Source organism: Danio aesculapii, chromosome 13, assembly GCF_903798145.1.
Source record: "Danio aesculapii chromosome 13, fDanAes4.1, whole genome shotgun sequence".
In the NCBI taxonomy this organism is placed as follows: Eukaryota; Metazoa; Chordata; class Actinopteri; order Cypriniformes; family Danionidae; genus Danio; species Danio aesculapii.
This window is the reverse complement of record NC_079447.1, coordinates 53,652,042-53,669,194: the sequence shown is the minus strand read 5'-3', so window position 1 is coordinate 53,669,194 and position 17,153 is coordinate 53,652,042. Positions and strand designations below refer to the sequence as shown.

Below are 17,153 nucleotides of genomic sequence, written 5' to 3'. Positions count from 1 at the left end.
GGAAAAGATTGTTTGTCTTCCTCTGATTATTCTGCTAGTTTTAATGAGAAACTCTACATTTAGACTCCTTATTTCTGAAAACTGTATTTTGTGCTTGTCTAGAAAATGCTGACTGGTTTAAGAGTTTTCAGATATTTAGACTAAAAACAGGACACACACTGAGAGTTAGAGCAGCAGTAGTGTGTGTGTTAGTGTGTGTCAGTGGTCAGTCTCCTGCATGCTCTCCTCTCCTCTTCAGTGGTAATGGACCCTAATGGCCGTCTGCTGAGCTGCTCCTGCTGTGTCTGATGAATCATGAACTAATCAGCGTAACGACAGCGCCGTGTGGACCCTTCAGCGCTGGTGAAGAGGTTAAACAAACATACATGCTCTCTGACAATAATCTGAATAACACAATCATCATTCACTCTGAGTCTGGGTCAATCACAACAAACTGTGCTTTAACCCATTTACTGTGGCCGTCAGCTTTACACATCAACAGTACACGCTCACCTTTAATGAGCCAGTCTTCAGTGTTTCAGCACACAGATGTAAGCTTGTCCTCACTGTAAAGACAGATCAGAGTGCAGTGAAATAAAGTTCACCAAGGTTAATCAAACAAATGCAGCTTTATGTTTCTGAAAATAATAAAGCAGTGCATGTGTAGTTAATATATTACATACAAGGTGTTTTACAAAACCAGTTTTAGATTCAAATTGACAAGAAATCAAAGCTAAATATCAAATGAACACATATTCCAGATGTGAAGCTGATCTCTCCACAGATGAGCCTTCACTAGTTTAGTTTTGCTGCAGTACCAGACATGACCACCAGTTTATCATTGGTGATCATACAAGAGCGCCCCCTCTGCGTTGAGCAATATGAGCTTTGATTTTCACACTTTTGACAGTATTAGTAAAGTAGACATCACATTCTACAGTAGTGTGTGCAGTCTGCTGGTGTTTGATTTGAGTTTAGCCTCTAAAACATCTAAAAATGTGGATTGCTGTAGCGAAGTAATGCTTTATGATGAGTTTCCCTATTATTGATAAATAACTGATGAATACCTGTTGCTCAGTAATATCTATCAAAAATCATCCAACAGATATGGAAACTAGACATTTTAAGCTTTCAGATGAAATACAGTGTGTCATGACTGCTTTATGTTTAGACTACAATATTATTATTATTATTATTTAAAACTATAAACGCTCCCAAGGCGTGATGTGTTGTGTTGTCTTTGACTGATACTGAAATTACTTTGATGATCTGAAACATTAAAGAACAAACAAAAATGAAATCAGTAAGGGGCAAATACTTTTCACACCACTGTATATTTCTAAGGGAATCATGGCGGCTCAGTGGTCAGCACTGTGGCTTCACAGTAAGAAGGTCCCTGGTTCGAGTCTCGGTTGGGTCAGTTGGTGTTTCTGTGTGGAGTTTGCATGTTCTCCCCGTGTTGGTGTGGGTTTCCTCCGGGTGCTCCGGTTTCCCCCACAGTCCAAACACATGTGCTATAGGGGAACTGATCAACTAAATTGGCTGTAGTGTATGAGTATTTCCCAGTACTGGGTTGCTGCTGGAAGGGCATCCACTGTGTAAAACAAGGATAAGTTGGCGGTTCATTCCACTGTGGTGACTCCTTGATGAATGAATGATTAGTTCACTGTTGAAGATGTACATTGAGGACGTTCTCATGCTAGTGTCCTTACTAGTGCTCGACCTACTGATGAATGATTATGGATGCTAGTGTGCTAATTGAGAATTAAGGGGTAATTAGATAGGAGTGTGTGTGTGTGTGTGTGTGTTATCAGGGCAGAACAGCAGCTGATATATCAGTCAAGATGATGTTACACAATTTACGCAACATTCTATCAACGTAAAACTCATGTGAGGGACACTTGAAAAACTCTAGTGCTAGTAAACCAGTGCTGTGTATGAAAAATACCACGGTACATCAGAGTAAATATGCTATGGAACGTGTGCTGTGGTGTTTTTGAACTGTACTATAGTAAGTATACCTGTAATGTTTATTTTTGTGGTAAATTTACTACAATTATAGTAACTACTATAGTAAAACAATAACTGTCTCGGCTGGGTCAGTTGGTGTTTCTGTGTGGAGTTTGCATGTTCTCCCCGTGTTGGTGTGGGTTTCCTCCGGGTGCTCCGGTTTCCCCCACAGTCCAAACACATGCGCTATAGGGGAACTGATCAACTAAACTGGCCGTAGTGTATGAGTGTGTGTGTGTATGGGTGTTTCCCACATACGCTGTGTGCTGGAATAGTTGGCGGTTCATTCCACTGTGGCGACCCCTGATTAAGAAGGAAGTAAGCTAAAGGAGAATGAATCTTTCTGAACCGTTGTAATGGTGGACATCTGCAGTGTACAGATGAAGAGGAGCTCAGAGATGATCTCCAGCCGGAGCTTCAGTAACGCTGCAGATATCTGCATCTCGAGGAGCTCTGATTTGGCTTCAGACCATCAGATTCTCTGCAGGAGACGTGAGGGTTTCCTCACTGTGATGGTCCGCTGATGGAGGATAATCATCATCAGTCCTGTAAGCTTTTCCATCTGTCCTCGAACTCCTCCGCTGATGCCTGCGCTGTACAGGAGAACAGAACTCAGAGCTTTCAGGATCATCACAAACACAGAAACAAGAGATATCGTCCTTCATTTCAGCAGTCAGAGTTCAGCATTCACTTCTTTAATCAAACACTCGCTGTGTACATGTGTGACTATAAAGATCACTCAAATCTCTTCATTTCAATCATGACAATAAGCGGAGCCACATGATCCAGTTTACACTATGATATGAGATTATTTCTCCTCATAGTCAGATTATTCTGCTTATTTTAATGAGAAACTCTCTTCAGTTTGACTCAATACTGCTGTATACAGCACTAGACTGTGTTCTTGTCTAGAAAATGCTTCATGACTGAAGAGTTTGTAGATATCTGGACTAGAAACAGGACACACACTCTCAGTAAGAGCACATGTTTAGCAGTGTGTAGTGTAATATACAGATGATATTCTCCCGTGTGTGTGTGTGTGTGTGTGTGTGTGTGTGTGTTCCTGAGGGTTATTAGCGGGGCTGGGCGTATAAAATGTGCACAGGGTGGAAACACTTAGCCAATCAGAAACAGCCGTGGTGAGTTCTCATTGGCTGTCTGTATGACCAATCAGACGGCTGTTCTGTAGAGAAGCAGGTCACTGAAGGTTTCCATCATCAGGTCATTCAGACACGCAATGAGGGAATTCAGAGGAACAGCAGAGCGCGCACACACACACACACACACACACACACACTCAGACTCACACACAGGGGCTCATGCACACACACACACACAGCTGTGGTGATGTCTGTACTGTCCAGACTGTATGTCGTCTCCCCTCCCCCGACCCTTACAGGAGACCGTCTGTAGTGTTACATCTCCTGAACACACACCCAGGGTAACACACACTCGCGGTGACACACACTGTGTTGGCCAGATGTTTGACAGATAAGCTGAAATGAGAAGACTCCATCATCCCCCAGAGCAGCCGGTGTTCTGATCAACATATTGATCAGCAGCGTCTCTACACTCCCCTTCACTATACTGGGGCATTAGGACCCACACAGAGCTCCCCCTGCTGGTCTCTCCAACACCGCTGCCAACAGCAGCCTAGTGTTCCCATCCAGATCCTGACCACTCAGCCCTGCTCAGCTTCAGTGAGGGAGCAGGTTTGGGCTGCAGGGTGATGTGGCCAACCCGTTTGATCTCATTTGCAGTAGTGTTTAGGACACACACACACACACACACACACACACACACTGAACAGAGCTTTAATCACAGTTTCAGTGCTGATCCTGTTCTGTGGACATGTTTATACGCGTTACTATGGAGACATGTTAATACACCTCTGTCAATCAATTCAGTGGGCGGGGAAAACCACACCCCTACATCAGTTGTGCTGGGTGTTTGTGTATCCATCACTCCAGCATGACTGTGAACACACTACACTACACACACTGCTCACACACACTGATTGAGCGAGAGAACACACAGATTACTCTGGACTCACACTCAATGAGCTAATGGTGTGAAAGCAAAACTCTGTCAGGAAGAGGAAATCTGCAGAGTCCTGTGAAGCAGAAGAGGAGACACACACACACACACACACACTCCTGCGTCTGCAGACCTCCTGCTCCACTGACTGTCAGAGGAACTGATCTGACCTCTGCTGACCCCTGAGTGAAAGTGTCCAGCGCTCTCAGGATCAAACCTGTCCCACACACACACACACACACACACACACACTTTCAAAAACTTTAATACACACACATACTGAATCAAACACTACTCCACACACACACACTGCTCAACACAAACACAGTTCTACACATTCTGCACTACACACACACACTTGCAACCCTATTAACTCACACATACTGCTCTACACACACACACACACACACGCACGCATTGTGAAAGGTCAGCTGTCAGCATTAATGTTCAGCTGCTTCAGGACTCAAAGCTGCTGGTTTCACACACTCAGTTGTTCAGTTGTGAGTAAGCTCAGACTCTAATGTGAGGCTCAGCTCTCTCTTTAACACAGCGTTACTCTGATGAGCCGAGCCGCACGCTCTCTGCAGGCCTTTAGCTTCAGTGTTTCAGCACAGACGTCTGTCAACAACCAAACCCACATCTGCTGACCTGCGCTGAACCATCTGGAGACTAGACGAGCTGTAATAATCAGAATAAGAATATTAACTTTTACTCAAGAGTTACAAACTATTTAGAAGCACTCGTTAAACAAATCCACGACTAAATGATCTAGACGTTTCTGCTGGACTCAGAGATCTGCAGATGGGTCCAGCTCAATAACCTGCTCATTTGCATCTCATTATTAGTTCTTAATGTAATAGCTGGGTTTAGGATTACAGATGAGGATCAGATCATGCACAACATCTGCTTTATATATACTAAAAACAGACTAATGGTGGGCAAATATACCAGATCAGACAGAACCTGCGGAGATGTTGGATGATTCTGTGCTGAATACTGTAGACTGCAGAATGATCTGGAGTTCAGGAACTGATTACACTCACAGTCTATTATAACGGTTAAGATTCACAAAGCAGAGAGAGAGAGGAGAGGCTCAGTGCTGGGGATTTATCTAATGGAGAGTTACGCACGCACGCACACGCACACACACACACACACACACACACACACACTCTCTCTCTCTCTCTCTCTCTCTCTCTCCAGCGCATGTTTTTGTAAATAAGCACAGAGTCTGGACCTGAGTTTAGCATGTGGTCTGACAGATGGGCTTCAGTGTAGCGTCTCCATCAGGACACACAGCGCCCCCTGCTGCCTTTACAACACCACTGCACAACACAGCCTAGTGTCACTGATGCTCCACACACACACGCGCGCGCGCATTTGCAGATGCTTTCATCCTTCAAGGAACACATCTATCAGCTCATGCATCACCTGAGAGACCAACACATGAAACCAGCCTTAGTGTTACTGGTTTTGGTGTCACCAGCTTTGACGTTACTGTCCTTGGTGCTTCTAGCCTTGGTGTTACTAGCATCAGTTTTTCTAGCCTTGGTGTTACTGGCCTTGTTTCTTCTAGTCTTGGTGTTACTGGCCTTGGTGTAACTGGCCTTGGTGTAACTGACTTTGGTGCTTCTAGCCTTGATGTTACTGGTCTTGATGTTACTAGAATTAGCATTTCTAGACTTGGTTTTACTAGCATCGGCATTTCTACCCTTTGGTGTTACTGGCCTTGATGTTACTAGTCTTCAAGTCACTAGCTTTGGTGTCACTGTCCTTGGTGCTTCTAGCCTTAGTAAACCTAGCATCAGTGTTACTATTCTTGGTGTTTCTATCCTTGGTGTTACCATCCTGGTGTTACTGGCCTTGGTGTTTCTAGCCGTGGTGTTACAGTCCTTGGTGCTTCTAGCTTTGTGTGTCACTGTCCTTGGTGCTTTTAGCCTTGGTGTTACTGGTCTTGCTGTTACTAGCTTTCGTGTTACTAGACTTGGTGTTGCTAGCATTAGTGTTACCATCTTTGTGTCACTAGCATTGGTGGTACTTGATATACACTCCTGCTCCAGCTTGTATTTGGCTTCCTAACAGATTTAATTGATCATATATTGGAATGGATTATTACTCGGCTCCACTGATGAAGCATCGCGGTCTGTCTCCAGCTGAAATGAGAAATGTGCTTCACAGGTGTCTGATAGCGGTTTAATACAAATAAAGAACACAGGTAAAACATCCACCGAGAGTAAAATGGCTGCTCTTGGTCCCATTACTGAATAAATACTGTTACTGCAGAGGTGGCGGGTCAGGGTCTGGGCGGGCCGGTGTGTGTCCCACTGGTGTATGTGTGTGGTGCTGCACTCAGAGTCCTGTAGGCCTGCAGCATCGGCCCCCGCGGCCCCAAACCAAAGCGCACCCCGGGGCCCTGCAGCCCGCCGTACAGGGGCCGGTGTGGATGTGCCGTCTGGAAGACCACCGGCTGCACGTGTCTGCCCGGCGTGTGGAAGGAGAACTCGGGCGGTGGGCTGCTGGGTTTGGCAGGTGTGGAAGTGGCGGGGACCGGCTCAGAGCCCTGTGCTCTGGACGCGGCTGCCGGAAACACTGCCGCCGCACTCACATACTCGGACAGGCTGAGCGGTGCGCAGGGCAGAACACCGGAGCTCAGCGACGCTCGAGACCACTCGTCCTTGAAGATGTGCACGGTCAGCGCAGACACCAGAGCGCTCAGACGGTTCCACACGTGGGCCAACACCATCTGCTCATCTGCATCTCTGCGGATACGCACATGCACCGAGCCCGCCTGCACACACACACAGGTTTGTTTTACCATCTTAGTGAGGACACCACATAGACTTCTTTTGTTTTTCTCTTAGGTTAATGATAATGGTTGTGGCCTAACCCTAACCCTAACCTAAACCTAACCCAACCCTAACAGAAACAGACGCACATTTCAAGATCAGTCAACATCCAAATTCATCATTTAAATCTTCCACATCTACACACCAGAGAGCCGAAGCCGATGGTCCAGAAGTGTTCATTCCTGACCTCCAGAACGCCGTCCAGCGTCGACACCTGAGAAATTAGAAACGGATTGACTATAGATCTGCATTGTTAAATGACGTCTCAGTTTAGTTTAGTTTAGTTTGTTTTATTCAAGGTTTTTGTTAGTTTTAGTTTTTATTTTGTAAACACATTTCTGCTTAGTTTACATTTAGTTTTAGTAGTACGTTTATCCGTTTCCCAGTGATGGGTTGCAACATATGCTGTATAAGTTGGCGGTTCATTCTGCTGTGGCGACCCCTGATTAATAAAGGGACTAAGCCGAAAAGAAAATGACAATGAATGAATGAGTTGATGAGAGTGAACAGAGTAATATTAGCGTTTACACTGCTTACATTCACTCGTGTGTGCGATCAGTAATAATAGTGTAAATAAAACACAATGCACAACCACACAAACACGATGGATTAAAGTATTAGCTGTGAATAATTCAGAGATTCTTCTTCATATTAATGATCATGCTGCACATGTAGTTACACATGCCGACTTCACATGTTTGAGTAATAAAGAGAAGGTTAAACATGTAGAAGAGATGTTAGTGTGTATAATCCTGCTCTGACTGATGTGTTTGGCGCCATCTACTGGTGTTTCTCTGAACAGCTGCAGGTTTACAGCACAGAGTCAGTGTTTACTCATTCTGAACACTGTTTTACTGAATTATGCTTTTATTTAGTTTGTTTTTCAGTGGTTGTTGTTAGTTTCCTTTAGTTTTTATTTCTTGTGAGTTTGTTGTTGTTTATTTCAGTTAACACTGAGTGTTTTGAGCAGTAGTTCTGTATTTCACTGAGTGATGCAGAACTGACCTCTCGCAGGAGCTTGTCCAGCTGCCCGATGACGTGAGACGGCGTGGTCTGCAGAAACACAACGAACATAAGTGTGTGTGAGCTGACACAGGTGTGTGTGTGTGTGTGTGTGTGTGTGTGTGTGAGAGAGTGAGTGAGAACAGCGCAGACGCACCTGCAGCAGCACCTTCCCACTGTACACACTCATAGGGTACATGGTGCCGAAGGTCATGAGGGCGATGGCCACGGCGGACGCGGTATCCAACGCATTATAGTTACTGCATAGAGAGAACACACACACACACACACACACACACACGCACGCACGCACGCACGCACACACACGCACGCGCACGCACACACACACACACACACACACACACACACACACACACACCTCAGCTCCAGCAGCAAACACACACCAGCGGCATAAATCAACATTGTGTGTATGTGTGTGTGCGAGTGTGTGTGTGTGTGTGTGTGTGTGTGCGCGCGAGTGTGTGTCCTCACTTGATCTCGATCAGCATGTATGTGATGCCCAGTGCGAACGCTCCGGCCAGGTTGATCAGCACAAACGGGTTCATTCGGGGCAGGAGGAAACTGCTGAGAGCTGGGATCAGGCCACACAGACTGAACACACACACACACACACACACACACACACACACACACAGATTAAAGCGCTGTACATTATTCATGAACAAACAGATAAACACACCAACAGTGAACTGGGACAAAAATAAAAGATAAGAGCGCAGCCGCTACTATACTGATGATGATGATGATGATGATGATGGGTTTCAGGCTTTAACTGTAAGTGTGTGTCCAGCAGAGAAGAGTGTGTGTGTGTGTGTGTGTGTTACCTGCGGCTCAGGTCAGCCACGTGTTCCTGCAGCCAACTGGTGCTCGCAGCTGAGGAGAAGCAGAGGAACAGCTCAAACTCTCTCACACACACACACACACACACGCACGCACACACTTTTGTACACAAACATGTGTACACACAGAACAGGTATTTGTGTTTGCAAATCGTGTGTGTGTGTGTGTGTATGTGTGTGTTTGTGTGTATGTGTGTGTGCATAACAGGTGTGTGTGTGTGTCTCTGTATGTATGTGTGTGTTCATCAGCACTGAATCTCACCTTCAGACACAAAGACGAAGGGTTTGTTCTTGATGGAGAGCAGAGTCAGCAGATTGAAGAACAGAGCCACGAACGTGCCCACCAGCAGACGCCCGCTACACACACACACACACACACACATATATATATATTATGTGTGTGTGTGTGTGTGTGTGTATATTTTGTAGAAATTTCCTATACATTTCTTCTTATGTGTGTGTCGAGTGATGGCTATACTCACGTATGAACCTCAGGCTGCTCCACAAACCGCTCAACACTGGAAAACACACACACACACACACACACACACACGGATCAGTATGGTGAGATCGCAGTAAACAGCTGAGGTGTGTTTGAGGACTCAGTGCTGATGAGTTCCTCTGTTGTGTGTACACAGGGCTGAGGGGTGGGTGTGTGTGTGTGTGTGTGTGTGTGTGTGTGTGTGTGTGTGTGTGTGTGTGTGTGTCTGCTTTCCCACAGCAGTGCAGTATCGACAGGATCGAGTTCTGCAGAGACGCTCAGATCTCACCTTTCCTTCAGGATGAAGAGCGAACCCAGCTGAACCAGCACAGTGGAGGAGAAGACCGCCAGCACCTCGAAACGCTGGAAGCTGAGCACACACATGCGCACACACACACACGCACACGCATGCACACACAATGAAGTCTGAAGTGTGATGCTCATCTCCTGTCCTGAAGTGTGATCAGTGTGTATTCAGTGTGAAGCTTCTCTTACCCAAAGGAGTAGATCTGAGAGGGTTTCTTCATGGTCACCCACAGACTCAGCAAACACGTGATCAGACTGCGGGAACAACACACACACACACACACCTGCATCAGTACACACACAGGCATGCACACAACGCAAACATACACACACATGCACAAACAAACACTCGCACATATACACAGACGTGTGCACACATGCACAAACATCTGAACACACCAACACTTGCTAAAGCAGGTCTGCACAAGATCTCACACACACACGCACGCACGCACACACACACACGCACACACAACACACACACGCTGAATGTGGAGGTGTGACACATGAGAGCAGATGAGGTTTGTCCTCAAGCTTGTGTTGGTCTCTGGGTTTGTGTTTACATGAGAAAGAGTCTTAAATCAGTCCATCATGAGCGGATCATCTCTCTCACACACTCACACTCACACACACACACACGCACACACACACTCTGAGGACTCGGTGACCTTACAGCTTCAGTTTCTGCTTTTAAAGACCAGCAGAAACATCTCAGCTTTCATTAAAGACGTCTCCATGTGCAGAAAGAGGGAAGATCTTCAGCCTAACAGGACTGAGCAGCAGGAGAGACGGACACACACACACACACACACACACACACACACACACTCACCTGAAGAGGTCAAAGATGGTGAGGTACGTGTATGCGGTCAGAGCTGAAACACAAGACAGACACACTGTTCAAAACATCAGAGTCACCACAGTCTGCACACACACACACACACACACACACACACACACACACACACACACACACACACACACACACACACACACACACACACACACACACACACACACACACACACACACACACACACACACACACACACGAGCAATAATGAGTCAAAATTAATCAAGCTGTTCCCTGAATAATCAGAATGACCTGACAGTGGGGAAGAGGAACAGACTAGCGTTTCCTTCAGTCGTAGGGTTATTGCTCTTCCTCCAGTGTCTGATTATTCTGCTTATTTTCATGGAAAACTCTCTTGATTGTGCCTCATTATTTCTGAAAACAACACTAGATGTTAGAGGATTTATATATCTGGACTAGAGAGTAAAGTTGAGCGCTTCATGTTTTGCAGTGTGTGTGATGTCTGTCGTGATTATAGATGTGTATTTGATGAACATGCGGAGGCAGTGTTGATATCATCGTGTGCTTGGAGCTGTTATATGTTGGGCCTGGGTTATTATGAACACCTGGCAACCCTGGCAGTGTGTGAATGAAAGCGCGGCGCAGCAGTGCAGACTGAGGGACGTGTGTATGTTTACAGAGACGATCAATGCAGAAGAGATGAAGACGCAGCGGTAAACCAAGCCAGGATCTGTAGCTGAATATTTAATACCATCACAACACATCTGACGGTCCCGGACCCCTGACCTTCCCTGCGGCCCTCGGGGAGCAGCGCAGCATTAGAGGCTCCGGGGCCGGGCGGAGTGCAGCGCAGGGGCCCGCCGAGAGGATCCGCTTTCTCTGTCGGTAAAGCAGATCGGCAAACTGCAGCGCTCAGCTGTCAGCAGCTCAGGAACACGTATCGAGCGGCGGCTCGGGTGTCTGTCAACGCGGCACATTAAAATAACAATAGATAGCTCCAGATGTAAACTAAAAGCTTTATTGACAAACTACACGCCAACACCTGGCGGAGAAACGGACACCGCTGGGAGGAAGGAAAGCGAGCCCGGAGACTGCTGCTCCTGCAAGAATAACAGCGTACGCTACCAGAAAAACATCCTGGCCAGCCAAACAGCCTCCGCCATCACACACAATTACACAACAGATCCTACACACACCGCAGCCGCTCGGCAGGACAACACAAGGTCACCGGCACAGCCGTTTCACTCGGCAGACATCTTTGAAGCACCTCTTAGCACTCTGTGTACACGGGGAAACATCCCAATCTCCTCAAGCTCACGACTACATTTCAGATTTGGAATTATTAATGCAGTTAAACAATAACCCTCGCTTTAGTTTTGATTAGACAAGATCAAATCAGACTGAATCTGCATTCTCCAGGATGGCTACACCAATGCACACTGGAGGAGAACCAGATCACGACACCAACCTCACTGATGAAGGAGATCACGACACCAACCTCACTGATGAACCAGATCACGACACCAACCTCACTGATGAACCAGATCACGACACCAACCTCACTGATGAACCAGATCACGACACCAACCTCACTGATGAACCAGATCACGACACCAACCTCATCATCATCATCATCATCCTCCTCCTCCTCTGAATAAAGCTTCGTCTGATCACGCTGCTCTTCTGAAGGAGTTCACTTATTCCTGAATCTCCTCCTAGTATGATAGCAACTCTTTGTTTACTAGCTCATTTAATGTGTGTGTTTCATGCACAGGACGCTGCTTTTCAAGTGTAGTTTGGTTTGTTTAGGAGTAGATTTCAATCTTTCTGTGTGTGTGTGTGTGTGTGTGTGTGTGTGTGTGTGTGTATTTCTCATGTGTGTGTAGTAAGCACTGGCTGAGAGTTCAGGCATTTGTCGAGCCCAGAGGATCATAATGAAGCTGCAGAAACTGTCCTAAACACACGTCTGCACCGAGCCCCTCCCCCGGAGAAACATCAGTCTATAGCGGTCAATGATTGGCTCCTGTACTAGTAGGCGGGGCTTCATTCACTATATACACTTTCCCCCATTGGAACCTGATGTGCCTTGTCATCTACAGTCTTTGTTAAAGCCCCTGAACCACAGGGCTCAAACCCAATTCCTGGAGGGCCGCAGCTCAGCACAGTTTTGCTCCAACCCTAGTCAAACACAGCTGATGGTGTTCGGGACTCTTTTGAACACTCGATTATTTGGATCAGCTGTGTTTGAACAGCGTTGGAGCAAAACTGTGCAGAGCTGCGGCCCTCCAGGAATGGAGTTTGACACCTATGCCCTAAATCAAACACTGTAGTTAGGGAGCGAGCGCTCTATTTGAGGCGGGTCAGTAACTTACTCAGATGAAGACGCTTCAGTGTGGGAGAAACAGGACGGGCGTGCAGCGATTCATCACTGCTTCCTGATGCCGTGTTCACACCAGACGCGACACGCTCTAGTTTCATAGCTAAATGGCTAACATGGGTTTTATTGAGAGAGTAGTGATTTAGGAAGGCTGATAACCAGCATAGATTCGTTCAGCGTGTCCGTCTTGAGTCCACTAGATCTGTTCTAAGGTGCACCCAGCTCAGAGTTCATCAACTCCTCCAGAAACTGTACCTGGATGATGGAGGCTTTCAGCGGTGCTTCAGACTGAGCCCAGTTTGATGAGCTGTTGTCTGGTGTCAGCAAGAGGATTTCCCCTCGGGACACACACTACGTAACCATAAATCACACCATACTAGAGCAAGCTTCTGATTGGTTAACATGAATGTCCGCTGAACTTCAGATTTTCCAACTCAAGTAATATGTGCAATGCACAGGCCAAACGCTCAGCTCACGCCGCTTCATTCATGTGAATCGTGTCACTGGAGCCGCCTCATTCACGCTGCATGATGTCTATGCACTTCTTTGCATTGATTTAACATGTAAATCACCCTCACTCATATGCATCTGGTGTGAACGCACCGTAACTGAAAGGGTCTTAAAAGAGCAGTATGCAACACTGACACCCAGTGGTTGAACTAGATATTGCACTCCTAGTTTAATACACTTGTTCACCCGGCTCATCACGAACACAGACTGACGACACCAACAGGGGCATCACTGTGGAGCCTGCACCGTGTCCTAAATACAAGCGACGACGTGATAAAAGGAATATTGTCCATGCTAAAGAGAGTTCCTGTCCTAAACATCACCTGACATTTCTATTATAGAAACGGTCTCTGATTCTCACCGCAGAACAACAGCATCAACTACAATGAGCACGATCACCTCAGGTACTGGTTATGTGCTTTAGTCAGTGTTGACCTGCGCCTCAGAGTAAAGCAACACACATCAGCGCTCACTCTCTCTCTCTCAGTGCAGTCACAGAGCTCCGTCAGCTAGTGAATATACAGTGAACTCTGCAGTGAGGTGAAGCGTCTGCTTCCTCTACACACAGGAGATCACACACACACACACACACACACACACACACACACACACACAACTCAGATCATCTACACTGCAGAGGTCAATACTGCAGTATCACATTCCCCTGCAGAACACACACACACACTTGCCAGAGACACATCCTCAGAGACACACATTCATCAGACACACATAATAACACACTCATCAGAGACACACTCTAGTCAGACACACTCATCAGACACTCACATGCACACACACTCAGAGACACACTCTTGTTAGACACACACATACACACGTCTCCTGCTGTCTTGCTGCAGTAGAGCGCCGCCTGCAGGCCGACAGTGTGTGTGTGCACTCCTCCAGCTCTACATGTTGGTGTGTGTGTTCTGTGTTCATCCAGCAGAGCGACACACAGCTCATGTCAGAGCGTCATGATTATACCTTCAGTTCACACAGTCAACTGTAAATCCCTGACCGCCCAAGCTGATGTGTGTGTGTGTGTGTGTGTGTGTGTGTGTGTGTGTGTAGAGATCACTCACCCATACTGTTGGTGGAGCTGCACCACATCAGCAGACACCCTGTACAGACCACATTCAACGCACCGAACAGGAGGATCTTCCACGACTGAAACACACACACACACACACACACACACACACACACACACACACTTCAGTATTGCTGTATTGACCTGCATTGTTTGTCAGGCTGATGGTATCCTCCATGGCTCAGTCCTGTAACCCACAGACGCATCTGCAGATCCTCAGACACTGAGAGGAGTCATGAGGAGCAGTCAGACGACCACACCAGGGCTCATCCTTTATACCAGTACACACACAATATACATGCAAACACAACAACATATGCACATCCGCCATGCACCTTCAACACAGGTGCACACACCGTGAATGCACTCACACCAAGCAGAAGCACACAAACACCATCTACCCTCAACTGCTACATGCGCACGCACACTCCTCATACTGACTGTGTGTGTGTTATTGAGTGTAACACTGCCTCCTGCTGGCAGAGCTCATCATCAGAACTCCGTAAACCTGTCTGTCTGCATTTCTACAGCTGCTCTAATCAACATATCTGTGTGTGTGTGTGTGTGTGTGTGTGTGTGTGTGTGTGTGTGTGTGTGTGTTTAAATCTCTGAATGAAGCTCAGATAGTAATAATAATAATAATAATAATAATAATAATAATAATATCGTACCCGCCGGTCAGAGGTCACCAAGCTGAACTCCTGTGCCAGCTTCCCCAGGACGGAGCGGTGGGCTTTGCGGAAGGGATGGATCGTCCCCTGCAGACACACACACACACACACACACACACACACACATCAGGTCAGAGGTCAGCACACTACACTACCCACAATCCTCACAGCAGCTGTATGAACTATGAAGCGTGACACTGAGTGAAACAGCAGCAGGTGGTCTCTGAACACACTCGTTCTCATCAGACACACACAGATACTCAATAATTCAACAGATGGTGATGATTAACATGCACAATAATGACAGCATGAGCACTTAATAATAACTCTGTAATGTCTACAGGTGAATCTTTACAGTGTCTCTGCAGAACATGCACATGATGAAGAGTCGAATACCTCACACATGAACATTTCCACACGTTAATCAGGCCTGAAACACTGATGGAGCATTTTGAGTCCTCTAATAGAGCTACTGAACACTAACACTGCACCACCGACAGTCATCATCATCCTCATCGCCGCCATCATCGTCATCGTCAGGGAATTCAGCTGAACTCACAGTGAACACTACAGCAGCTGTCCTCAGTCTTAGCTGATGCTCACTATCGCCTCAACATTCCAGTCACATGTGCAGTCATGATGAAGCATGCTGGGTTATGGGTTATGATGGTTTGTAAGTGATCTGGCTTCATGTGTTTGTTGCATCATGATGCTCCTGCCTTAATTTAACTACCCCTGGTGGGATTAATCAAGTAGTTAAACTATAATCAGATTACAAGTCATATTTAATGAAGTTAATGACAAAACAAATGACTGTCTGACTCAAATGAACACAGTGACTGTACTGTCCAGCTGTACTGTGCTGTCCAGAACTCACCAGAACAAGAGTGTCAGCCTCCTGCTTCTGTCTGTACACTGGAGCATCTGCAGGAGCACACGCACACACACACACACACACACACATTAGAGAGCGAGGAGGAGGAAGACGACAAGAAGAGAAAGAGAAGCAATAGTCAAAGATAAAGATGAAGGAGAACAGCTGAGGTGAAGATGGGTTTATATTGGTACAGTCGTCCATCTTAACGCTCCACATGTGTTGTTCACCACACTACTCTGATTATCCAGTCTGAAGACGCATGTAATTATGACTTCAGATCAACACCAGCAAGACAACCAGAATGTGTGTGTGTAAATGAGAGTGTATGGGTGTTTCCCAGTACTGGGTTGCAGCTGGAAGGGCATCCGCTGTGTAAAACATATGCTGGAATAGTTGGCGGTTCATTCTGCTGTGGCGAACTGAATGAATGACATTATATTATTAGGATGAAGAAGAATAAGAAGAAGAGATGACAAGAAGACAATGAAGGGAAGATGATGATGATGAAGAAGAGGAAGAAGAAGCATCAGCAGAACAGCAACAACAAACTTACTACTTCAACAACAAACACATGAGCAACTATTGCAACAAAAAAACAACAACAACAACAACAACAACAACAACAACAACAACAACAACAGATCTATCCTGCTCCAGCTATCATCACTGACACACACACAGCGGCAGAAGGAGAAGCGGCGGCGGCAGCTCCTCTCCCCGCGGCGCTGTGACCTGCTCACCCGAGTCTGTGATTCCCAGCACGTCCAGCGCCACCATGTCCGGTTTGTCCGCGGGAAACACCTTCCTCTCGGTGACCCCGGACGGCACCACATCGGGCTTGTTGCTCAGCTTGCGGCTGTAATAGTCAGACACATGAGAGTGCTGGTACTGGTTACCGTGCGCCATAACAACAGACGTGGACGAGCCGTCCAGCGCCATCTTCACTTCCGCTTCACGTCACACGGGGACGCCTGACCACGTGCCTCGCAGCAGCCAATGACAGCGCAGAGCTCGATTTATGAGGTCAACAACTGTAAACAATAAAGTTTAAAAACGAAGAAAAGACAAAATATTCACAGTTTAAAACAACACATTTACTGTTTACGTTCCCGGATTTAAACGAATAAGTGTCTTAACGAAATAAAATAACAGATGTTGTGATCAGATATTTACATGTTGTTATTACAACGTTACAACAGTATTATTATTGTGGTTTTTATGCTATTGTTATTATTATTAATGATATAAGTATTATTCTTTAACGCTCGCATGTGAAATTTCAGGCGATGCATTGAT

The 17,153-nt window shown here is 46.3% G+C and overlaps 1 protein-coding gene across 1 annotated transcript; it reads right to left on the bottom strand.

Annotated features, from left to right (window-relative positions):
- Nucleotides 1-6,205: 6,205 nt before the first annotated feature.
- Nucleotides 6,206-16,832, bottom strand: slc30a6 (solute carrier family 30 member 6). Its single transcript, XM_056471457.1, has 15 exons — nucleotides 16,598-16,832; nucleotides 15,858-15,904; nucleotides 14,981-15,067; nucleotides 14,302-14,386; nucleotides 10,354-10,396; nucleotides 9,711-9,776; nucleotides 9,505-9,585; nucleotides 9,217-9,252; nucleotides 8,997-9,091; nucleotides 8,720-8,768; nucleotides 8,367-8,486; nucleotides 8,032-8,134; nucleotides 7,878-7,925; nucleotides 7,018-7,086; nucleotides 6,206-6,814 (listed from the first exon to the last, which is right to left on the bottom strand). Exons 1-15 carry the CDS (start codon nucleotides 16,794-16,796, stop codon nucleotides 6,320-6,322), a joined length of 1,623 nt encoding a protein of 540 aa, XP_056327432.1. The 5' UTR covers nucleotides 16,797-16,832; the 3' UTR covers nucleotides 6,206-6,319.
- Nucleotides 16,833-17,153: the final 321 nt, after the last annotated feature.